Here is a 26,096-nt window from a genome sequence, read left to right as displayed (position 1 = left end):
GCCTTCGCCGGTAGAGAATTGCAAAGATTCGCCGATTTCTTAGTGAAGAAATTTCTCCACGGTACAATCTTAATTAGTCTTTTCCTAATTTTATGGTAATGATCTCTGGTTCTAGATTCCTAAGTCAATGGGAAATAACCTCAGTATATCTATCCTGCTGAAGCCTCAGAGAATTTTATATATCCCAATGGAGTCATTTCCTATTCTCCTAAAGCCCTGAGAAGAGCAGCCAAGCTGCTCAATTTCTCTTGATATGACAGAACCGACATCCCAAGTATGGTGAATCTTCACTTCAGTGCTACCACAGAGAATACTGTGTATCCTCTATTCAATAAGCAAACCAAAATTATGCACCATACTCCAAGTATCTTTCCCAAACGATGAATGTGAACTCTACCCCAGAAGACTTGGACAAGGTGTTTGAGATGACAACCTAAAGTTAAAAGTTGATAAACATGGTCAGGTGCTTGGAACATTGACAGACTTGGCGAAAATGTCAGCGTGCATGGGAGTTATTTCAACTGTTCGATTTTCTTTTGAAATATTACAGAGCACTTGGCATGGAACCTGCAGACTCAACCTTTCCAGTGCAACACCACTCTCTCCCTTAGATGTCGGGAGAGGGAGAGGGAAAGAGAGATGAAGAGGAGAAAGAGAGATGAGAGGGGGGAGAGAGAAAGAGATGGGATAAGGTAGAGGGGGAGGGAGATAAAGTGGAACGCCTCCCTGCAAGCTGTGTTCCCCTGTCGCAGGTTTGAGAAAGACTGAGCCACTGGGACAAACCATCAGCACCACTGTGTGGTCAAGACTGGGTCGTTGAGAAGAAACCCTAGACACCTTCTACTGAAGCTGAGACTGAGTGGCCGTGGCAAGCCTGAGATACCAGAATCTCTTCCTACCCACAGACAACGAGGGACAGTGCCCAGACACAAACACACACACAGAGGCAAAGAATGGCCACCAGGATAATCCAGAGACTGCCAGTGGCGCCTCTTCAAGCCCAAAGCTGAACTGCCAGGTAGAAACCTGAAAGTGCTCGCTCCTCTGTTCAAGGCAAAGGTGAACTGCAGGGAGAAGCCTGAGACCAGGAGACTACACCTTTTTCAAAGACCAGGACTGAACTGTTGGACAACTCCGAGATCACCAACACCACTGCACATACACCCTCGGTGGGCCTTTTTCAGTTTACAAATCAGTTGTCATAAGGGTCAGTCCTGGATCCTCAACCATTTATAATACATATTAATAGCATCAATGAAAGAATAGATCCAATGTTGTCAATGATATGCAGCAGATTGTGAAAGTAATATGTGAGCAGCATGCAATGAAATTGTGCTGGGATGCAGACAAGTGGTGAGGAAGAAGCTGTCAAATGGAGTACAATTGGCTTTGGTAGGAAGAACAGGAAAACAGATGTTGGGACATCTGGTGAGATACTTGTTCATGAGATGCTGAAAGTAAATGAGCAGATAGAACAAACAAAAAGTCAAATGGGAGAATGAGTCAAATGCTTTGTTCATCTTGCAGGATGAAGGCTATAGTTGCCTTGAAATGTAAAACATGGAAAGAGGAATGAAATTCCTCATGAGCAGACAGCAACTAAAATATACAACTACTACCTCCCACATGATGAAGAAGTTTGTTCTCTCATAACCTCCGGAATCTTAGGCGAGACAAGTGAACCGAGAGAATGAGATGTTGAATCAGATGCTGTAGACTAGGGTGCAAAATGAACCCCATCTTCGGAAATGGATATTTATTCCAGCTACATAAGAGAAATAATGGAAAAAATTAAATGTTTAAGAAAGAACTGCAGATGCTGGAAAAATCGAAAGGGAGACAAAAATGCTGGAGAAACTCAGCGGGTGAGGCAGCATCTATGGAGCAAAGGAATAGGTGACGTTTCAGGTCGAGACCCTTCTTCGGTCTGATGTGGGGTGGGGAGTGGGGGGCAGGAAGAAGAAAGGAAGAGGCAGAGACAGTGGGCTGTGGGAGAGCTGGGAAGGGGAGGGGAAGGAGAGAGAAAGCAAGGATTACCTGAAATTGGAGAAGTCAATGTTTATACCGCTGGGGGTGTAAACTACCCAAGCGAAATATGAGGTGCTGCTCCTCCAATTTGCGGTGGGACTCGCTCTGGCCGTGGCGGAGGCCCAGGACAGAAAGGTCGGATACGGAATGGGAGGGGGAGTTCAAGTGTTGAGCCACCGGGAGTCGAGTTGGTTAATGCGAACTGTGCGGAGGTGTTGGGTGAAGCGATCGCCAAGCCTGCGCTTGGTCTCACCGGGATTCAAGAGAGTTTATTATCATGTGTCCCAGATAGGACAATTAAATTCTTGCTTTGCTGCAGCACAACAGGATATTGTGGTCATAAATACAGATCAGATCAGTGTGTCCATATATATCTACACACATCAATAAACAGATAAAGTGCAATAGGCTGTTATAGTTCAAAGTTTGTTTGATGGCGTGTTTAATAGTCTGATGGCTGTGTGGAAGAAGCTGTTCCTGAGCCTGGATGTTGCAGATTTCAGGCTCCTGTACCTTCTACCTGATGGCAGCAGAGAGATGAGTGTGTGGCCAGGATGGTGTGGGTCCTTGATGATGCTGTCAGCCTTTTGGAGGCAGCGACTGCGATAGATCCCCTCGATGGTGGGGAGGTCAGAGCCGATGATGGACTGGGCAGTGTTTACAACTTTTTGCAGCCTTTTCTGCTCCTGGACGCTCAGGTTGCCGTACCAAGTCATGATGCAACCGGTCAGCATAGAATAGAATAGAATAGAATAGCCTTTTATTGTCATCCAGACCGAAGTCTGAACGAAATTTAAGCAGTCATACATATAATACAATACAATAAAAAACAACAATAAACACATATTAACATCCACCACAGTGAGTCCACCCAACATCTCCTCACTGTGATGGAGGCAAAAGTCTTAGGGCTGCAGTCTCTTCCCTCCTCTTCTCCTTCTGCGCTGAGGCGATACCCCCCGGGCGATGTTAAAACCTGTCCTGCGGCTCAAACACCGCGGCCCGGGGTAGTCGAAGCTGCCGCTCACCAGACCTGCTGACGCAGCCGCTGGCCCGTGGCCGAACCCCCGGTCTCAGGCCACCACCACCAGAACTGCCGTCCCAGCCCCCGGAGCATCGTTCCAGCCCCGAGCCGGATCGCCCTCACGTGAGTACTGCCACCGTCTCAGCCTCGCGCCAGGCCGCCGCTCCTCCCTCGGGTTGGGCCGCCCCGACCGGGCACCGCTCCTCCCTCGGGCTGGGCCGCCCCGACCGGGCACCGCTCCTCCCTCGGGCTGGGCCGCTCCTCCCTCGGGCTGGGAACGCCGTACCTCCCCGAGCTCGGCTACTCCGATGGGAGCACCGTTCCTTCCTCGGGCCGGCCGTCACAGCCCCTCACGAAAGCCCTGTTCCAGCCCCGAGCCGGGCCGTCCTCACGAGAGCGAGCTCAGTGCGAGTCCTGGCGGGCTCTGCCTCCTGAGCCTCGAGGTCGCCAGCTCCGCCATTAGGCCTCAGCGCAGACGGAGGCAGAGAAGGGGAATACGACAAAAAAGTCGCATTCCCCCGCAGGGAGAGACAGACAGCAAGCCCCGTTTCAACCCCCCCCCCCCCCAAAACACAAACTAAAAACCAAAACTAGACTAACCAAAACGAAAATAAACAACCCAAAAAACACAAAACAAACAGGACTGCCGGAGAGCCGCTGCAGCCAGAGCCGCGCCGCCACTAGGAGCATGCTCTCTACTGTGCACCCGTAGAAGCTCTTTGACATACCAACTCTCCGTAATCTTCTCAGGAAGTAGAGGCGCTGATGTGCTTTCTTTATGAATGCATCAGTGTTCTGGGACCAGGAGAGATCTTCGGAAATATGCATGCCCAGGAATTTGAAGTTCTTGACCCTTTCCACCATTGACCCGTTGATGTAAACGGGACTGTGGGTCTCCATCCTACCCCTTCCGAAGTCCACAATCAGTTCCTTGGTTTTGTTGGTGTTGAGGGCCAGGTTATTGTGCTGACACCCTTTGGTCAATCGGTCGATCTCACTTCTATACTGTGACTCGTCCCCATCAGTGATACGTCCCACAACAGTGGTGTCGTCGGCGAACTTGATTATGGAGTTCGCACTACGTCCAGCTACGCAGTCATGAGTATAGAGTAAGTACAGCAGGGGGCTGAGCACGCAGCCTTGAGGTGCTCCCATGCTGATTGTTATCGAGGATGACACATTTCCGCCAATATGGACAGACTGTGGTCTGTGAGTGAGGAAGTCGAGGATCCAATTGCAGAGGGATACGCAAAGCCTCAGATTTGAGAGCTTGGTAACCAGCTTGGAGGGGGTGATGGTATTAAATGCCGAGCTGTAGTCAATAAATAACAGCCTGACATATAAGTTTTTGTTGTCCAAGTTGTCCAGAGTGGAGTGAAGAGCCAGTGAGATCGCATCCACCGTTGATTTGTTGTGGCGGTAAGCGAACTGCAGTGGGTCCAGGTTTTTGTCGAGGTAGGTGTTGATTTGCGCCATGATCAGCCTCTCAAAGCATTTCACCACCACAGATGTTATTGCCACTGGTCGATAGTCATTGAAGCATGTCACCTTGCTCTTCTTGGGCATCGGTATTATTGATGCACTTTTAAAGGCCTTGTAACGTCTGCCGGATGGTAGAAGTTCGAACAGACTATTGCAAGGGTGTGACGAGTCTTTATGAATGCTGATGGCCTTCCCGAGGCACCGTGTATTGTAGATGCCCTCCAAGGCTGGTAGCTGTGTCCCAATTATCTTTTGCGCTCTGTGGTCGACCCGCTGAAGAACTCTCCTCGCCGCCTCCGTGCAGCTGAGATACCACACAGAGATGCCATATGTTAGGATACTCTCTGTGGTGCAGCGGTAGAAGGTTGTCAGCAGCTGTTGGGGCAGACCAGTCTTTTTCAGTGTTCTCAGAAAGAACAGTCGTTGCTGTGCCTTCTTGACCAGCGCAGCGGTGTTGGTGGGCCATGTGAAATGTGTGTGTCCAGAAACCTGAAGCTAGACACTCTCTCCACACTGTTCCGTTGATAAAGATTGGAGTGCATTCCCCATTATGTGACCTCCTGAAGTTGATGACCAGCTCCTTGGTCTTAGAGGTGTTTAGGGACAGGTTGTTATCTGAGCACCAGTCGGCTGGTAGGGTGGAAGGTGAGGACAAGGGGGACTCTGTCCTTGTTAAGAGTGGGGGGAAGCGGAGTGAGAGCGGAGCTACGGGATATAGAAGAGACCTGGTGAGAGCCTCATCTATAGTCGAAGAGGGAATCCCCCGTTCCTTAAATAATGAGGACATCTCCAATGCCCTGGTTTGGAACACCTCATCCTGGGTGCAGATGCGGCGCAGACGGAGGAATTGGAATGAGTGGAATGAGGAACATTGTTGGATATCCAATCACACTTCATGTGACCTCCTGCTCCATTGCAAATCTCGGCACCAAGTCAAGGATGGAGCTCGGCCATGCTGAGCTGGGGAGCTTAATAAAGCCAGCTATGGGTGCTATACATGAATGAAAAGTCAGTGCAGATAAATCATTCCATTTTACTCAATGTTGTAATTAATTTACTAACTTAAACAATTTATTACAAGTATTGAATTTATATTTTTACTTGTTAAGTTATTCAAAAAATATATTTATATCTATTCCAACTCTTTCTAAATGGCTGTGAGTAATGGAGTAAAGGCTATTGACTACAACACATTGCAGTCCCTGCTATCTGAGGCCCAGTCACTGCTTGAGGCTTGGTTTGCTTTGCAAGACTTCCACAGTGGCGAGGCCTGGAGCCCGATTTTTCCCATTGTGGGGCTACAAGGCATTGTGGCTTCAGGAACTGTGTCGGGGAAAGCTTGAGGAGTGGTCTAGATCAAGCTCAATTTGGCTCAATGATTACTTATCGAATAATATCGCAGTAAATACGGTTGAATGTCAGGGTCCTGACCCGAAACATCGCCTGTTCTCCAGAGATGTTGCCTGATTTGCTGAGTTACTCCAGCCCTTTGTATTTCTGTTGAATGTAAATCCTGCTTCAGTTAACTCACTGATATATATATTTTGAGAGAAAAAAAAGATTGTGATGATGATGAACCTTGGGTTGCTTCTTATCCATCAGAGACCCATGGTCTGTTTCTCATAATAAAAATGCTTAATTCATAATCAAATCTGGAAATAGACAAAAAGAAGAAAGCGGTGGGAACTTGTTAGGGAAGTGATGACAGTGTAGAGATTTTAAAAAGTACTTGTCCCAGGAGAAATATATTCTAGACTGTTGAAAGATTCACGAGAGGAATTATACAGGATTTGACCTGTATAATTACCATTGACCACAGCACTGGTGCTGGACAATTGGAGGACTATTAATGTACTGTTGTTTAAAATGAGAAGAAGGATAAACTAAGTAATTACAAATGAGTTTAACTTACTGTAGTGGGGGCTAAATTATTGGAATCAATTCTGAGATTCAGTATAAACTATCATTGAGAAAGACAATGATTCATCAAGGAAGTCAGTATGGATTTGTTTAGGGCAAGTCACAATGGACTAACTTGATTTAAGTTTTTGAGGGGGTAACAAGGGTAATTGATCAAAGCAGTGCTCTTACTGCAGTCTTTGTGGATCTCAGCAAGGCCTTACACAAGGTGCTGTGGCAGGTTGCCAAGAAATGAAGGATATGGGGGGAAAGTGACAAATTTGATCCACAGATAAAAGTTGGTTCTATGGCAGAAAGTTGACAGGAATGCTTGACAGATGTGTTTTTTTGTGAATGTAAGGCTAGTATTGCTGGAGTTACATGAGGTTCAGTATTTGATCTGTTGCTGTTTGTTGTGCACATTAATGATTTATACTTGCATATTACAGGCATGATATGGAGGATTTTGGGAGATGCAAAAATTGTCTGTATGACTTAAAGAGAGGAGGAAAGCTTTTGACTTCAGAAGGATATAATGGTCTGGTCAGTTGGGTAAATCAGCCTTGAAAGTGCCTTAATTATGTTTGTAAAGCCCTAACCTGCAGGGCTACTGATTATATGCTACAATGTGGGATTAGGTTGAATAACTCATGTGTGACCAGCACAGACATGATGGGTGGAAAGGCCTCCTTAGTATCATAATCTTTCCACGATTCTACGCCAATGGTCCAATGGCGTCTTTATTGTCAAGTGTAGAGAGATACAGTGAAATACTTGTTCTGCATGTTATCCATCAAATAATATCCTGTATGACAGTACAATAGATCCTCTTTTGGAATAGCACGCAGAGAGTTGCCACGTTCCATCTTCTGTCGAATCACTTCGGGGCCTGTAACTAATCTATATCAACAACTTGGATGCAAGAACAGTTCATGTTTGTAGATGCGAGGGAAGTTGAGTTAGAGAAAGCAACATAAAATATCAAAGCATGTTAGATAAAATCTGTTAATAGCAAGAACACCCTTTGTTCTGTGTCTATTCCCAGTTCACTGTGTACCTTATTCTTTCTGTCAAATGTGTCCTCTTTATTTGTATCACTCCAACAATCTTGCTCAGGTTGGTTGTAAGTAAAACAGTGAATTAAAATGCTACTACTTTATTTACAAAGGGTGTAATTTTCTGGTTGAGTGTATCCACAGCTATTCCCATTAAGTCAATGTTTACATGTTGAATTTTGACAGTTGTTACTTTATGTGCCATATTATAAAACAATCATTTAACCTTGTGACTGTAATAGAAGAAGACAACCTCTCCGTGGATTTGCTCAAAGTAAGAGGGAAGCAAACTAATATCTTTCCACTCACTTGCCCTGAATAATGTCTGTAAATTGATCTCAGAAACATTGCTGCATTAAAAGTAGATGGCAGATGAGGACTGGATTGTAACATTCCCCACAGACAGCTTTCATTTTCCCTGCACTGATACTTTTCACTTCTCAATTTAGATGAAATACAAGCCATCATACTGAATGTCTGAGGCATTCAGAGTAGATGGAGGCAGCAATGCTCATTGAAAAAACATGACGAGTTTTCGTTGGGTATTTAAAAAGAACCTTTACCAATTCGCATTTCTCAAATAACATGATGTTTTAATACCTCATTATGACTTTTTATTCTGGTTCAGAATAGGAACTGATATTGTATAGAACTCACAGAAAAATTATTGCGCAACTTCCTAAGAATTCTTGTATGAGAGGACAGAGTTTGATTTTTTTTTTCATATATCCACAGAGTATTATTTCTTATAAGGTATCTTTGTACTTTTAATGTAACAACAGGACTTTAAGATTTAATATACTTAATTCTACAATCCATTCGCACTACAACATGCTAAATTATTGCTCTTGATTGAATGATTTGTTCTCAGATATATCGTTCTATTAAATCAATAACTGGTTAGGAAAGGAGGCCACTTTCAGTGCTTCACCTTGATAGAATTGACCTAGGAACCGATTGGGACACATTTCAAAATCAACTTTTCTATGTTGTACTAGTTCAGCTTTCTACCTGGTAATGAAAAAGTAAAATCCCAGCTGGATTATATCATCACTGAACTGCAATCCTATTGGCATTACCTATTTATAATGCAGAGGACAATTTGTACTTCAGAACATTAATTTTAATTTTATTTTTTTTCAATAACATTTTCTCATAAGAAGTAACAACTTGTATTATTTAGCACTAACGTGTCATGTTAGCTGATGAGTTGTGAGAGCCCCAACACTAAGCCCAAGTAAAGCATCCTTAAACACGTGCGGCAGAAATCGCTAGATGTTGGTAAGTACCAGAGTCATAAAGCACGGAAACAGGCTCTTTGGCCCAACTTGCCCATGCTGACCAAGAAGCAGCATGAGGGGAATCAAAAACATATGTTCATTCGATCCTCTCAAGCTCTCCTATCTTTTTTTTTAATGCCATCTTAACATCTGAAGTTAGATGGTGATGTACAGTGCATTCAGAAAGGATTCAGTCCCCTTCAATTTTTCCACATTTTGTTACGTTATTATTCTAAAATGGATTAAATTATTTTATTTTTTCATCGATCTGCACGCAATACCTCATAATAAAAAAGCGAAAACAGGATTTTAGAAATTTTTGCAAAGTAATTAAAAAGTAATAACTGAAATATCACATTTACACAAGTATTCAGACCCTTTACCCAGGATTTTGTTGAGGCACCTTTGGCAGCGATTACAGCCTCAAGTCTTCTTGGGCATGACACTACAAGCTTGGCACACCTGTATTCGGGTAATTTCTCCCATTCTTCTCTGCAGATCCTCTCAAGCTCTGTCGGGTTGGATGGGGAGCGTCGATGCACAGCTATTTTCAGGTCCCTCCAGAGATGTTCGATCGGGTTCAAGTCCGGGCTCTGGCTGGGCCACTCATGGACATTCACAGACTTGTCACAAAGCCACGCCTGTGTTGTCTTGGTTGTGTGTTTAAGGTCATTGTTCTGTTGGAAGGTGAACCTCCGCCCCAGTCTGAGGTCCAGAACGCTCTGGAGCAGGTTTTAGACAATAGACAATAGGCGCGGGAGTAGGCCATTCGGCCCTTCGAGCCGGCACCACCATTCAATGTGATCATGGCTGATCATCCCCAATCAGTACCTCGTTCATGCCTTCTCCCCATATCCCCTGACTCCGCTATCTTTAAGAGCCCTATCTAGCTCTCTCTTGAAAGTATCCAGAGAACTGGCCTCCACCACCCTCTGAGGCAGAGAATTCCAATATTCATCAAGGATCTCTCTGTACTTTGCTCCGTTCATCTTTCCTTTGATCCTGACTAGTCTTCCAGTTCCTGCTGCTGTAAAACATCCCCACAGCATGATGCTGCCACCACCATGCATCACTGTAGGTATAGTATTGGCCAGGTGATGAGCGGTGCCTGGTTTCTTCCAGATGTGACGCTTGGCATTCAGGCCAAAGAGTTTAATCTTGGTTTAATCAGACCAGAAAATCTTGTTTCTCATGTTCTGAGAGTCCTTTCGGGGTCTTTCGGCAGACTCCAAGCGGGCTGTCATGTGCCTTTTTCTGAAGAGTGGCTTCCGTCTGGCCACTCTACCATAAAGACCCGATTGGTGGAGTGCTGTAGATATAGTTGTCCTTCTGGAAGGTTCTCCAATTTCCACAGAGTAACTCCGGAGCTCTGTCAGAGTGATCATCAGGTTCTTGATCACCTCCCTGACGAAGGCCCCTCTCCCCCGATTGCTCAGTTTGGACGGTCGGCCAGCTCTATGAAGAGTCCTGGTGGTTACAAAGTTCTTCCATTTAAGAATGACGGAGGCCATTGTGCTCTTCGGGACCTGCAATGCTGCAGAAATTGTTTTATACCCTTCCCCAGATCTGTGTCTCGACACAATCCTGTCTCGGAGGTCTACGGGCAATTCCTTCGTCTTCATGGCTTGGTTTTTGCTCTGACATGCACTGTCAACTGTGACACTGGTGTGTGCCTTTCCAAATCATGCCCAATCAATTTAATTTACTACTGGTGGACTCCAATCAAGTTATGGAAACATCTCAAGGAAAATCTATGGAAACAGGATGAACCTAAGCTCAATTTTGAGTGTCCTAGCAAAGGGTCTGAATACTTATGTAAATGTGATATTTCAGTTATTTCTTTTTAATTACTTTGCAAAAATTTCTAAATGCCTGTTTTTGCTTCTTCATTCTGGGGTATTGTGTGTAGATTGATGATTAAAAAAATGGATTGAATCCATTTTAAAATAAGGCTCTAACGTAACAAAATGTGGAAAAAGTGAAGGGGTCTGAACACTTTCTGAATGTACTGTACATCATATTTGGACCATGCTTTTGCAATTCCCAATTATATTTCTGATCCTCTTTGTATCATCCAGCTATCTTTTCCTAGTTTTCCTTATGTCATTCCAATATTTCAGTGCGTTAATTTGCCATTATTGTCTTTTGTTTGTCTTGCCTCACTGCACTGATAATGTTGGGATGTAAACTCCTAATTCAAAGTCTTGCACTCAGAAGGTAGATGCACACATAAACAATGTCATATTTCAGATTATATATTAAACCATATTCCCATGTTTCCTAAAAAACCTATAGGATGTTGTGATGGGTAATGTAAATGTATTTTCTTTTTCCTTTATATCCCCACCCCTCAGCTACAACCAAAGTATTTGAGGTTATTGAAACCTTTTGCACTCCTGAGTTTATAATGTTTCAAGTGACCATCCAATGCTTTTAGTAGAAACATGGAACTGCAGAGGCTGGTTTACAAAAAAGGACAAAAAAGTGCTGGAGTAACTCAGCGGATTAGGCTGCATCTCTGGGGAACATGGATTGGTGACTTTTCGGGTCGTGATCCTTCTTCAAACTGATGGATTGGTCCTGATCTGAAACATCACCTATCCATGTTCTCCCGAGATGCTGCCTGACCCGCTGAGTTACTCCATCACTTTGTACATCCAACACTTTTTGTAGTTCTTGAGAGTTTTTTTTCTCTATATCGCCATATCCCAAAGGGGTTGCAATGTTGTTTTGCAGTTTTTCATTATCCAAACTTTGTATCCTTGGAAAGCTACTGACCTTAGTTGAGTTTAATGAAGTTATTTTATATTCTTTTAAAATTGCAGATAGCAGATTCTGCTGACTCGATCAATTTCTTATTGATTCATTTGTATATCAATTTTAATTCATTTTTATTGCAAATGTCTTTGATCTTTTTGAATTTCAAAGACACTGTACTAAAAAGCAAGCCAGGAATTATATTGAACGTATTTTTGAAATGAGTGGAATGGTTTTAATTTACAAGTATAAGCTTTTTAATTTTTCTAGGAGGTCTCAAAGACTAAATTAATTAAAAAATGCAGATCTGGTTGGTCACAGACAAGTATCCCAAATGGAAATAAATGGTCATGGTGCTTAACTATCAGCAAGGGACATGAACTCATTTGTAATTCATTTCTGACCATCTGCTCATTTGTATAATATGTATAAAGAGAGACTATTTTCATGCTTTGTTTCTCTTCATGAAAGATGTATGTCATTGCACCAGGGTGGGCTGACTCTATGAATGAAGAGGCTGTTATGAAGAACAATGGTTGTTGCAGGTATAAAGAACACAAAGGATGTTTGTCAGATGTCCAGAATGGTCAAAAACAAAAATCAAATGTTTCTAACACAATGCACACGGTCTCTGGGTAATGGATGGGTTCCGATTTTACAGACATTGACAGAAGTTTATTCTGTCCACAAGTCTGAAAATCCACAGAAATCGCTCAATATGTTAACCATATATCCATAGTATTGCAATAAATGGCACCTAAATCCCGTAAGACTGATAGGAAAGAACAATGACCAAAAGTAGAGAGAGAGAAAAGAAACAAGGTCTGCTAGTCATAAGAAAGACTGTTACTTATGTTGGACTTTCAACTTTAATAATATTATGGGAATTCAGTCATATGTAACGGTTTATAAGTAGGGATTTAAATGATATGTGGTGGTCACTCTCTTAAAAACAATTTAATTGGACAGGATGACATGAGACGTTTTCAAATATTATATAAACACTAAGAACTCATAGATTTTTTTTTTGTGTCTCCCAACCCAAAACGTTGCTCAAACATTTAGCTGAATAGTTTGATATTGCAAGATTTCTTTGCTCAGTTAATGTTGTTGCTGGAGTAAATGTAGTATGAAAATCCCAAAGTATTCTATTGTTAGAAACAACATGTCAGGAGCAATGCATTTTTTAACTGTATTTTTCTTTGTTGTCGTACAGAATTGTTTCGTCGTGTTTGTTTCAAGCTTCAAATGTCTCCACTTTTCTGGAGATTCACAGAAATTGGCAACTGGCCAGAATTTGAGCAAGGGACTGCTATTCAGCAGTGACTTGATATTTTGCCTGTCAAGCCTGATCATGCCCAATTTCTCATTCCTTATTAAGGGACACATCCCTTTCAATGGAATAGTGAAATGGAGTAAGTAGTCACTCTTGCTTCACTCTCCTGCTCCCAATTCCTCTGTCCCCTTTGGTACAAACTCATGTCTTTCTGACGATTCCTGCAAAATGTGTTATGCCTGTTGCTTGTTAATCCAATAAGATTCATTATCTTGTCTCCAACTTACGATACAATACGATACGATAACATTTTATTCATCCAAGGAGGGAAATTGGTCTGCCAACAGTCACAACACAAGGTACACAAAAAGAAAAGGACAAGCAACTGTTGGCTGGCTGCCGTGTGCGCAGCGCCTTCACCGGAATGAACAAACAAACAAACACAGGCTTATCCCCTGGGCAGAGGATTCTGAAACTAAAGTGCCCCTCCCCCATTCCAGGTCCCCCTTTGTTCTCCCACCGTCCCTCATGGCAGTCCCCCCACGCCGGGTCCTCCATTGTCTTCCCCGCCCCCGCCCCCGCCCCTCACACTCCACCGCCACCAAGGATCCCGTTGCCACTGGGGCTCCAGCTGCTGCCGAGGTTCCCGCTGCCGCCAAGGCTCCGATTGCCGCTGAGGCCCCACCACACCTGAGGCTCCCATTGCCTCCGAGGCCCCACCACCGCCGAGGCTTAAGCTGCCGCCGAGGTTCCCATCGCCACCGCCGCTGAGGCTCCTTCGGCCTAGGCTGGCTTCTCCCCTGGGAGGCCTGTGGGGCGAGTCGGGCCTACTGGAGCATGTTCCGGTTGGCACTGCAACCAGAACTTCTTCTGCAGTGTAATGTTAAAGTTTTCTCTGAACTCTCTTTGTGTTGGAAGGGCTGCTAACCAGTGTTTAAGCTATTCAAAGTTATTTATTTTTTAGCATAGAGAGCCATTGGGAAGAGGAGTTAAGTTTTTAATCCAGTAAGTGCTCACTCTTACTAACTACTTACTAACTAGTTGTTACTTGAATCAAGTTTCATTTAAAAAACATTATGAGTTTGACTTGAATTTTCATGATCATGTAATTGAGACCTCCTCCCTTAACCATTACCTATTCCCTCTCAAAATTCCACCTTCAAAGTTGCAGTGCATGTACACAATATCTATATATGCATTGATACATTAAGAGCCCTGCTATTATCAGCTATTCTATAAAATTGGTCAACTTTTAAATTGTTCGCATTCATGCTTACTGAATTAAAATGCGCATCAATGGATACTAGGGCCACTAGCTATTGAACCTTTACACAAACATCAAGCAAAAGAACAAAACCTATATTAGTCAATATGAAAAATTGTGAATAATCATAGAAATTGCTAGAATTAGGAAGTCAAGCAGAAACTTTTGAGCGAGAGACAAGAGCCCTTTCCTGTAGCAGAGAAGTGCGATAATGAACGCTGCAAATGTAGCTCTCATGGTTGAATAAGTGGTGTTTGAGATGTGGATGTGTGAAGTATGGATGATACACTGGAGCTTATGAGTGTTCAGCCGGACAAATATTGTTGATCGCTCTGTGGTGGGCATGAGATGCTTTCAGCAAGTCTGAGGAATCGATGGGTCATTGTCTTTCAAGATAAAGTTATTGACCTTAGCCAATCTTATGATGTCAATTAACTTTCACAATAATCTATTCATGTCTTTGTGACTTAATTGTTCAAATTATTGCACCTCTGTGTGCTCTTGATTTTCTTTTCTTCAAATCTCCTTGAGAAGTAAGCCTTTTAACAAGGATTGGAAATGTTATTACAGCTGATGTGTTTGTCAGCTTATTAACAACAATATTGAGAAAATCAAATTAATTTGTTATTTTCCTGTCTAATTGTTGGCAAGAACAGAAACTTGAACTCAGTGTTTTGCCTGGACGCAGTAATGTGTTTAGCCGGGAGTAGAGGTACTGTTTCTTTGAGCTAAAGATTAACTTTATTGAAACACGGATGGAATTTCAGAATTACCTGTATGGACTGGGCCTAAAGGGGTGATTGTATCCTTATAAATGTTTGTCACCTTAAATCTTATCACTATTCCTCTATAACTATGGTTCTTATGCTATTCCAGCAAGGCTGACTGTAAGCTTGAGGACCAGCACCTTGTCTTCCAACTCAGCCCATTTTTAGCATTTTAGACTCAATGTTGAGTAAATACATTTCAGATAATTTGCTATACCAGTCTTGTATCATTCATTTTCAGCTTTGTTTTTATTTGCCAATGTTTGTAAATGTTGATTTAATTTGTACCCTCCTACTTACACCTCCACAACACAATCTTTTTCAGTCACTTTCCTTTCTGCACCTTTTTAGCAGACATTACCAATGCCTTTATTATTCACTCCTTAGATCTCCATCTTATCACAGACCTCCCCTTTTATTCTCTCCAGTCTCTTCCCTTAATCAGGTATTTAAGTCTCTTCCCTTAATCAGGTATTTCCTCAACTCTGATTGAAGGCAAGCTGACTTGAAATGTTAGTTTTGTTTCTGCTTCCACAGAAGCTGCTCTGTCTGCTGATCATTTCCAATAATTATGGATTGTTTATTTCCATCACCCATGAGCAACAAATAGTCTGATTCGGAAATACAGCATGGCACTGAATTAAACCATTTCTGAAGTTTCTTGGTGTGTTTTGCTGAGTAAAATCTCTGTTTTTAAATTACTTTCAGTAGCTTCTTAGACGTGTAGATAGTACTTCAGACTCAATGGTGGAACAGACTTTGAAAAGAAAAACTTCCATGTGCATTATATCTAGCAAAACATAATTGTTTCAGCTCTGCCTGCAGGCACAATGAGTGGCTACCAAGGTGGCACAGAGAGTCTTTCATGCATACTGATATACCTAGCATCCTGAATCTTTTCAAAACATTGGGAAGGGAATCCTCTGTGAAACCCATTAATGCCAGTACTAGTACTGAAAAGAAGAATTAAATAAGTTACATTCTCTTATTATTATCCATAATAGGATTTTCGATGGGCTCAGTTTACACCTGGTTATCAAGGAGCATGTTTTTAAATTCCTACACTGGCCAATTCTAATTGTCTTTGAAAATTTAATAATGCACTGCCTCCTTGAAATGGTAAGGAGGATCGAGTATAAAGTCCCAAAGTCATACAGCACAGAAACAGGCCCTTCAGCTTAACCTGTTCATGCTGACCAAATCTAAGCTAGTCCCATTTATTTGCGAAGATAGACACAAAACACTGGAGTAACTCAGCAGGTCAGACAGCATCTCTGGTGAAAAGCAATAGTTAACGTTTTGGGTCGAGACCCTTTGCGTTTACCTCATATCCCTCTAAAGCCCTCCTATCGAGGTACACGTCCAAGTGTCTTTTAAATACGTACTTACCTCAACTACCTGCTCTGAAAGCTCATTCCATACACACACCACTCTTTGAGTGAAAGTTGTTCCTCGGGTTCCTATTAAATCTTTTCCCTCTTACCTTGAACCCTATGTCCAATGGTTCCCGATACTCCATGTTAAAGCCTATGCATTCATCCTATCTATTCCCGCTTGCTTTTATACTCCTCCGTAGGATCACCCCTCAGCCTCCTGTGCTCCAAGGAATAAAGTCCCAGCTTGGTCAACCTCTCCCAATAGCTCAGGGCCTCAAGTGCTGGCAACATTATCATACACTCTGCACTCTTTCCAGCTTAATGACATTATTCTGAAAGTAGGGCGACCAAGTCTGACCACAATGCTCCAGCCTATTTGGAGTATTCATTGCAGTGTGCAGCATGAGTTCATTTGTATCTATATATATATTTTTCAGATTATGTTCAATTGTATTAATTAAATGACATGCACACTTAAGAAAAAAGCACTGATTTTAATAGCAGCAAAAGAAATCTATTTATCCTACAAGCAAAATTACATCACTGCACAATAATTGATTTTGTTGGATTTTAATTATAATATTACTTGAAATATCATTATATTACCAACAGAAAAATGATTCTACAAGCTCAGAAAGTAATGAAATTATCAGCAACTATGTTTCAAAGCAATCATGCCATTTATCATTTTCTTTCAAGAACACTCAATGAAAGTATTCTTTTCCATGAGTAAAATAATCCATCCTTGGGTAACAAAGAGAGTTAAGGATAATAAATTAAAGAAGAGGCTTATAATTGTCCCAGAAGAACAATAAGCAAAAGGATGGGGAAAATTGTGGGTGTCAAAAATGAAATGTCACTGATGATTCACTGTCCACAAGGGAGCAGAACATTGCAGATTTAAACACAAAAAGTTGGAAGAACTCAGCGGGTCAGGCAGTATCTGTGGAGGGAATGGACATTCTACATTTCGGGTCGGCATCCTTGTTTAGTCCCTACAAGTTACTTCAACACTTTGCGTTTTGCTCAAGATCATAGCGTCTACAGTGCCTTGCGTATCCATTGCAGGTTTTAATTCAGACACCCACATAATCTTACTTGTTAATATTTTCATTTTTGTGTATTTTGAAAGCATCTTACTTACTCTTCTTCCATAATGTGTTTTCTCTTTTAAAGGTTTGAATCAGGTTGAAAGCAAGAATGGCCACTTTTAGATTTGGACAACACCTCATTAAGTCCTCTGTTATCTTCCTGCAAACTGAACTGTCTTTTGCAATCGTGAACAGGAAGCCAGTGGTTCCTGGACGTATCCTTTAAAACCCCAGCTTTAACTCCTTTTTCTTCACAGGAACAATTGTATTCTGCTCAGCCAGCACAGATAGACCAGGTAAGCTCATGCTTAAATGATTGGATTGTATAAAGAAAGCTTTATCCTGAAATAATTGGAATATAATGTCTCACCAATGGAAAGCTATTTGAAAACCTATTGCCTTACAATGTTTTCAATTGTTGGATCAAAACACAATTGCCCTAAAAGGATTCACGAGACAAATTTAAAATGCTTATGGCATTAAGATTTAACTGTTCAAGGAAAAATATTGATTATTTTCAGCTTTCATTTCCAAATGAGATTAAAAAGGTAAGCCTCTCCTCTTCAACACGATCACATATGAAGTCTTTATGAATGTTTATTTTTTGGCGTACTGATTTTATCATTGTTAATATACAAATTTAGATAACACAAATCCACAACTGTTACTTGTGCTCCATAATATCTCTCTTCTTTTCCTGTAATCTAAGCAGTGGTACAGATATAATTGTTGATCTTGGTGATTTATAGTTACTGCTTTCAGGTGTGGTGATAACTTCTTTCCATCTATTGCTCTTGCTATATCTCCACAAAGATTTAATCGCCATTTGTTGCAGCAGACTGTTCAAGCATGTTGAGGTTTCCATTGAAAGAAAGTCACTTTGCTGATCGTAATTCATGTCTCTACTCCTAGCTCGTTCCTTTATCTACATCTGTACTTACTAGCAGAAACTCTCTCTCTACATCTCCTCTGGTGCAATTTGATTCACATCTTCCTTGTTTAACAATGGACAATATCCTGGATATCCATAAGGGCCAACTATGCTCATGCTGGAACACATGAGCATAGATGTGAGGTGTTATATATTATTTTGCAATCCATTAGATAGTTTATTTTCATGCTCAGAAGTACCATTATATTGGTACAGAGTAAACATTTATACCCTTTGAAATTAATGGTGGACAGTATCACAAAAGGTTTTGAAAAGCGGGAAAGCATTTGAAAGCTAATAGATTCCAGTATGCAAAAACGTCTAAATATTTGGGCTGTAGATGAGGGATTTGGAGGTATCTGTTAGTTTATAACAGCTGATTTCTGGAGTTCTAACTCCTGCTTCTATGAAGTTAATTTGATTTGAAAAATTGTGTGATTTAGTACTACATACAAAGAAATGATATGTTTATGTGACATGCTGTGGTGAGATTAATCTTGGATAAGTTTGCAAAGATCACTAAAATGGCAAGTAGCTATTTAATTGATTTAGTGTTGTTGTTTTGTGCCCAAGGATCTTAAAGGAATCGTAAATTTGAATTACCTTTCTATCATATTTGTGTGTTTTTTCAATTTCCTGTGAATTTCCAATGACTACGGAGATGTTTCTAATTGAGTGCAAAATTCCAATGGAATGCCATTCTCTATTTTGTTTATTTTGTACAGGTACTCCTTCAAGAGAAGGGTTTGTCCTTGAAGCGATTTGATTTATAACCATATAACCATATAACAATTACAGCACGGAAACAGGCCATCTCGGCCCTACAAGTCCATGCCGAACAACTGATTTCCATTCAATTTTTAACTAAGGCATAGATGAGTGCAAGCAACCAATTGTGAATTCCCCTTCACTTCCTGCCTGCAGCTTATCTTCGACTGGCCACATAAGAGAATGACCTGTGAGCCGACTTGAACAAAATTAATTTAAATGAATGCTGCAGAAATATCAAGTTGAACTGAAAAGTCTTCTTGGTGGGATATCAATTTGGGTTTTCATACATTGAAGCAAATGCATTCGATATGAAAGTGGTTATTTAAATCTTTTATTAAATATGGATAATTGTATGTTTGTAAAAGCATTGTGGAATTGACATTTTTTTGCCTTATAGTTGAATTGTTAAAAAATATCGATAACATGATGGATGAAGAGTCGATAGCTCGTATCGTAAAATAGTCGATAGCTCGTATAGTACAGGAAGTGTAAAGAATCTGAATAGTGTAAAGCATAATTCACTTTATACCCGAAACATTTAGACTGCTTCTACCTATTAAATTCTAAATTATTTCCAGCATATTAGTTCCATTTCAAATTTCCATTGCTGGCCTGGACATAGTTTCAACAAACCTATTATTTTCTTATGAAATGGAGGAAATTTACAAGTTGTTCACAGTAACCTTCCATACTTAAATGTTTGCTTCAGAAATAATGCTTTTTTATGATGGCAGTATAATCATTCAAATATGAAAAGCAATGGTTTATAACAAAAATATGTTTTACCTCGAGGCAAATATTTAACTTTCTTACTTTGATTGCTCCTTTTGAATGTTTTTCTTTTTGTGGTTTTATTATAATAACTGGATTTTGCACAATTCAAATAGTTTAAAGAATTTTGTTAGCTTCAAACATAAATACAGTCATTTTCTCATCACACTTGAGTATGTTTGTACATGCAAGGTAATTGGCTGGTGTTTCAATCCTTTTCCAGGTGTAATTTTAAAACTATTTGGGCAAAAATCTGAAATCAGAAAACCAGATCCTTGATGTTGAGGAAAAGAGGGAAATAATTCTGAAAAAAAACATATTTGATACTTTGTAAAGAAAAATTTGCAGGAGGTACTGAGGGCTGGAAAGTATAAAGGGCTTGTCCCACTTGGGCGACAGCCTAAAAAGAGGTTGTCGTGTCGTGGTCGGGTCGCGACGTGGTCGTGACGCGGTGCGACACGTGGCGATGCATTTAATGATGCGCGGTAACGCGCGGTGTCTCCCAGCCGCCCCAGGATTTTGGAATGTTCAAAATCCTCGCGTGACATCTGCGTGTCTTATGTTGTGCGCCCTTTCGCACGATGACGTACGGGTGACGCATGTTGACGCACGGTCATTACCTATGCTCATTTATTTCGCGTCACCGTGCATCACCACGCGTCACCCGTACATCGTCGTGCGTCATGATGAGTCAAGATGGGTTGCGGCGGGTCCCTTTTATAGGGAAACAGGTCAAACAAATAACGTCACGCGCCCCAGATGACGCAGGCGACATCGGGTGTCAGTCACTGTCGTCCGTCGTCGCCCATAAAATCACAAAGTGGAACAGGCCTTTAAGACTTCCAAAGACTTTCTACCTGATCTTCCACAGAGATTTTTGGAGCCCAGGAGGGTTCCTGCAATTTTCTAGTTACCTTCCAAACCCACACAGTTTGATCCATACAAGTTCAGTGACTCCATTTTAATTCAACGGAATGGCTCGGAATGAGTTCCAGGCAACATTTAATGTACTTGAGTTAATTTAGTGTAGTTTGTTAACATGAGTACATTTAATCTTGTTTTCTGGTGTTTGTAAATATTTTAATTTCTTCATGTATATTTAATCTTTAGTAGATTCTTCACGTTAATGAATGTCAGAGAAATGCATCTTCATTCAGCCTGATGACAGTTTTGATAGTTGGGAAGACTGGGCTTTGCTTCGTTAATCATCTTGAAGTTGGACTTATTGGCTCTGGTGGGAAGGCTCTGTGCATCACCGCAGAGTAGGGGGGCAGCTATGCAAGGCCTTGCCATTCACCAAGGCAGGGAGGAGTAGGAAGCCATATTTACCAGTGATATCGCATTTGGTCACATAAGACCCAGAGTCCCAGGATTAACAAGCCAAGCAGAAAGGAAGATGGCATTTCAAAAATGTCTTTACTACCACTGCCCGGTTCTTCAGACAGTGTGCTTCATTCAATGTGCTTTCAAAATCTTATGATGCATGTGTCTATATATAGATTGCAATCGTCAGTACCAATCTCAACCTTTTCTTTAACATGTTGTGTGTCTCCATCATTTTGTAAAATCAGCATCATTCTTGTAAGATCCACAGATTGCCCTGTGATTTGAAACTGTTGTTTCTCATGAGGCTTTTCAATTGCCTTGATTCAAGCAGAGTTCTCTTTTTTAGATCCTGGCAGAGGGTGAGCAGGAAATCCTGGATTCTGAATATCTGAATTGTCAAATCCAAAGGGACTGTCAATCAAATTCAATGAAAAACATCATATTAGTGCATGTTTGAAAACTATTTGTTGGATTCTCTCTTGCACCTGCTACCAACTGCAATAACAAGTTTACAGCTCTCTTTTGGGAACACCTTGGCATAATTCTGGCATCTGGCCCATTTCACTTGTATGACTGTAAGGGTGTGCCTACAATTCACTGCATTTAGTGCAAAAGGTACATGGAAGTACAAAGAAGAGTCCGTATAAGAATGTTAATAAGCAAACAGATGCAGAATAAGATGACTCAATATATTTCCTTCTTTCCAGTGGACATTCAGGAGAAGCCTAGAAGGAGAATAGACAATAGACAATAGGTGCAGGAGTAGGCCATTCGGCCATTCGAGCAAGAACCGCCATTCAATGTGATCATGGCTGATCATCCCACTCAGTACCCCGTTCCTGCCTTCCCCACAAATCCCCTGACTCCGCTATCTTTAAGAGCCCTGTCTAGCTCTCTCTTGAAAGTATCCAGAGAACCGGCCTCCACCGCGAGGTACATAGAAGTAAATATAATGGTGCTTGTACCAAGTGACAAACATATTAAAAGAACAGGGACACAAGGAACTGCAAATGCTGGAATCTTGAGCAAAACAAAAACTACTGGAGGAACTCATCAGGTTAGACAGCATCCGGGGAGGGAATGGACAGGCAACGCTTTGGTCGTGACCATTTCCTTGCGGATGTACTAACAAAAAAAGTTACAAGGCTGATATAGAATGTAATACCGAATATTGTGAAGTGGAATGAGAAACCTATATACTTTACTTTTCTGTGCTTAAACCAGCTCAAAGTGGGTTTGGCTCAAAGTGCGCGTTCTTCTCGTAAATTATGGCCTTATGTAGCAACCTGCCCTGACTTTATTCTCCATGCAGATAGAAGAAGGGGGTACGTACCTATGTAGGGTAGTAATTACAGGATCATAGTGATAAAATCATACAGCAAGGAACCAGGCACTTCAGCCCAACTTGTCCATTTTGACCAAGATTCCACATCTAAGCTCGTCTCATTTGTAGTAGTCCCAAAATTCATGCTTCATTTGCAATTTTGCCGCTAAATTATTTGTTGTACACGTTAGATCAACGGTTCTTAACCTGGGGGTCGTGATCCCCATGGCGGTCCTTTGGGGTTTTTCTGGGGGTCATGAAGGAGTCATAAATAACATATCAATTTGTTGAGCCCATTTTTAGGAACCTAACAAAGGTACATACCACACACAGTAATTTGTTCGCGTATGTGCGTACGTATACGCACACAAACTGTGTGTGTTGTGAATGTCTGCCAAGAATCACACATATAGTGAAGCATTTCTCAAGTTCAGCTTCACAGGCATTGTTCAAAAATCCGTGGTCAAGCTGCAATGTGTTATCTGTGCCAAGGTTTTGAGCCACGAGAGCATGAAGCCCAGAAAACTGAAGATCCATTTGGAGTCTTGTCACAGCGACCTGGTGGGGAAGGGCGTGGACTATTTCAAACGAAAAGAAGCTGCACTCAAGGATTCCCGCATCGATTCGACAGGTCACTGTGCTTGTCAAAATGAAGCAGCACTGGAGTCTTCATACCGGATTGCTTATCGAATCGCACAGACTAAGACACCTCACACCATCGGTGAAGAGCTTATCAAGTCATGCCTTCTCGAAGCAGCGAAGTTGGTGCTGGGGCCAAGCTCAGGCAGATTTCCATTTCGAATGACACAGTCAAAAGTCGAATCGCGGATATGAGTAATGATATTCTGCTGCAAATATTGAGCGCTGTGAAGGGCAGTCCAGTGCATTCACTGCAACTGGACGAGTCAACAGATGTTGCCTCATGTTCCCAACTGCTAGCCTACATTTGTTACCTCAATGGAGAAGCCATTGAAGGAGAAATACCTGTTCTTGGAGCCATTGGCCACTGCCACTTGGGGAGAAGATGTGTTCAGAATGCTGGAAGCCTTCCTCATCAAACATGAGCTTGGCTGGGAACGCCTTGTTGGGGTGTGTACAGATTGGGCACCTTCCATGGTCGGATGCAGATCCGGCTTCAAAGCCTTCGTGAAGGATGTTGCTCCCCATGTCTCCTTAACCCACTGCATGATACATCGCCATGCTTTAGTGATGAAGATTCTCCCTCCTGATCTTCGAGGAGCGCTTTCAGATGTGGTGAAGATTGTGAACCACATCCGAGGGAACGCAACAAACACAATCTTCAAAGCGATGTGTGAAGAAATGGGCGCCGATTTTATTGTTCTGATATTCCGCACAGAGGTGCGCTGGCTTTCGCATGGTAAAGTTCTCAATCATGTGATTCAACTTCGAGAGGAAATAGCGCTGTTCTGGAGAGAGGGTGTACCGAGAAGGAGAATCAGCTTCATGAAAAAGATACAAGATAAACTGTTCATGGTGAAGGTTGCTTACTTGGCTGACTTCTTCGTGAGGAGAATTCCTTGAACCTGTCACTTCAAGGAAACCTCCCAATGTTACATACGGCTCGTGATAAAGTGGCAGTGTTCAGGAGGAACCTTTACCAGAGAAGAGTCCAGGACAGTGACATGACTATCTTCCCTGAGATGACGGCTCTCCTGGATGCTACGCCAGATGCTGAATGCCACTTCCATGAGGAGATCTCAACCCACCTTCTGGCAATTAGTGAAGCCATCGAACGTTACTTCCCCGGACTGGACGACCGCTCTCATGATGAGTGCATCATCCAACCCTTTTCCGTTGAAGACGGTGCCATTAGTGATACTGACATGGCTGCAAAAGTTGAATTATACCGAATTCATGAAAATGTGCAGCTCAAGAGTGACTTAATGGAACAAGAGCTCGCCACATTTTAGTTGAAAGTGAAGGACTGGCCTGTTCTTTCGAAGAGGGCCATGACCCTATTGGTCCAGTCCCCTCAACCTATCGCTGTGAGGCTACATTCTCAACCATGGTAACTCTGAAAACGAAGGCACGCAATAGGTTTGTGATCGACGCTGGCATGAGGTGCTGCCTGTCGAGCATTGGTCCTCGTTTTGATCGCTTGATGGCTGCAAAGCAATTTCAGCTATCCCATTGACTGAGTATTGGCAGACATGTTTTAATAAATCGAGCTGTTTTTAAAAAAAAATTTGTTTTGGTGTCATGGTACTGATCAAGAATGTCTGATGGGGTCGTGGGGACAAAAAGATTAAGAGCCACTGCGTTAGAATATCGTATGGCTTTATACTCGACAGGTGTGGGTAGTTCATGCAGTTCTTTCTAACACATAGATAAATGTGTGAGTAATCCTTGCACACCAAATCTCTTGTTATAAAATATTGCTATCTACTGATTCAAGGTATCTTGTATTATCAGCACCTGCGTTTGCTGGAGTAAATTGTATTTGAACATTGGTTGATTACTTCATAATGTCCCGACAGCACTTTGCTCGTTCCAGCAGAGGGAAGGTCATGGAGCATTGCTTCTGAATAATCAAGGATATTTGTCTTTTCTCCCATCTTTAATAAGCTCCCAATGAAAGCAGAGAGTCTCAGCAAGGATATTGACAAATACTGGATAATTTACATTTGTAACTGCTCGAACTTGCAGGCTTTTCCAATCAGAAAATAGGCAAAGAAGTGCAGCAGTCTATTGAAATCTCCCACCTTTACAATGACAGATGGTCTCCACTCCTGGCAAGGCAGGCAATGCTGAACTGAGTTGGCACAACTGAACTTTAGAAATGGCAGGAGGCACATCTGTGCATTCTGGCCAGGAGCAGTCGGAGAAATTGCTTGGAATCCCTCAAGGTTGTGCTTAAAAAAAAAAGAAAGAGGATCCATAGGAATGCCCGTCTGGATGGGACAAGGGAGGATGGTGGCCCGAGGACAAATGGCTGCTGACCACGAGGGCCAGCTGGAGGGGTTGTGTGTGGAGGAGCCCTTGATCCAATTCATGAGACCAGTTAGGCGATTACCAAAACTAAATGACATTGATAAAATTAAACTGACAAAAGACTGAGTCTTAATGTAATAACAGACGGAATCATTAGAGAGTATCAATCAGCTGTCAGATAGACAAAACACAAAAGCTGACCAAACATTTGGTCTGAAAATAGGTCCTGACCAGAAACGTCATCAAGGGTTTCGGCCCGAAACGTTGCCTATTTCCATCGATGCTGCTGCACCTGTTGAGTTTCTCCAGCACTTTTGTCTACCTTCGATTTTCCAGCATCTGCAGTTCCTTCTTAAACACGTCATCAATTTGTGTTCTTCAGAGATACTGCCAGGAGTCTGAAGAGGGGTGCCGACCCAAAACGTCACCTCCAGAGATGTTGTCTGACCCGCTGAGTTACTCCAGCATTTGTGTCTTCTTTTGTAAATCAGCATCTGCAGATCCTTGTGTCTACATTAAAAATGTCTACATTCCTGTCAGGAATCTGTCATAGATAGATGATTGTGATGAGCATGGCAGTTCAGCTGGGGTACGGGTTCCTCTCAAGAGAATGTACCCAATGACATGCTAGAAGAAAGAGCCCACTTCCAGTGAGCCCAGAGTGTGAGGCAGCTCTCTTCTTCTCAGTAGATTTGCCTCCAATTGTGGTCCACATCAGTTGA

At 42.1% G+C, this 26,096-nt stretch overlaps 1 protein-coding gene across 1 annotated transcript in view; it reads left to right on the top strand.

Moving 5' to 3' along the window:
* The window catches only part of fhit (fragile histidine triad diadenosine triphosphatase), a 725,671-nt gene that overhangs the window by 144,485 nt on the left and 555,090 nt on the right, over window positions 1-26,096 (top strand). Inside the window, exon 2 of the mRNA XM_033036631.1 lies at window positions 17,385-17,514. Coding sequence (XP_032892522.1) covers window positions 17,409-17,514 — 106 coding nt within the window. The 5' untranslated portion in view covers window positions 17,385-17,408. The remainder of the gene's footprint in view (window positions 1-17,384; window positions 17,515-26,096) is intronic.

The sequence above is a fragment of the Amblyraja radiata genome, chromosome 18, assembly GCF_010909765.2.
Source record: "Amblyraja radiata isolate CabotCenter1 chromosome 18, sAmbRad1.1.pri, whole genome shotgun sequence".
Lineage (NCBI taxonomy): Eukaryota > Metazoa > Chordata > Chondrichthyes > Rajiformes > Rajidae > Amblyraja > Amblyraja radiata.
Note: the sequence above shows the minus strand (reverse complement) of the source record. Positions and strands in the feature narration are given on the sequence as shown.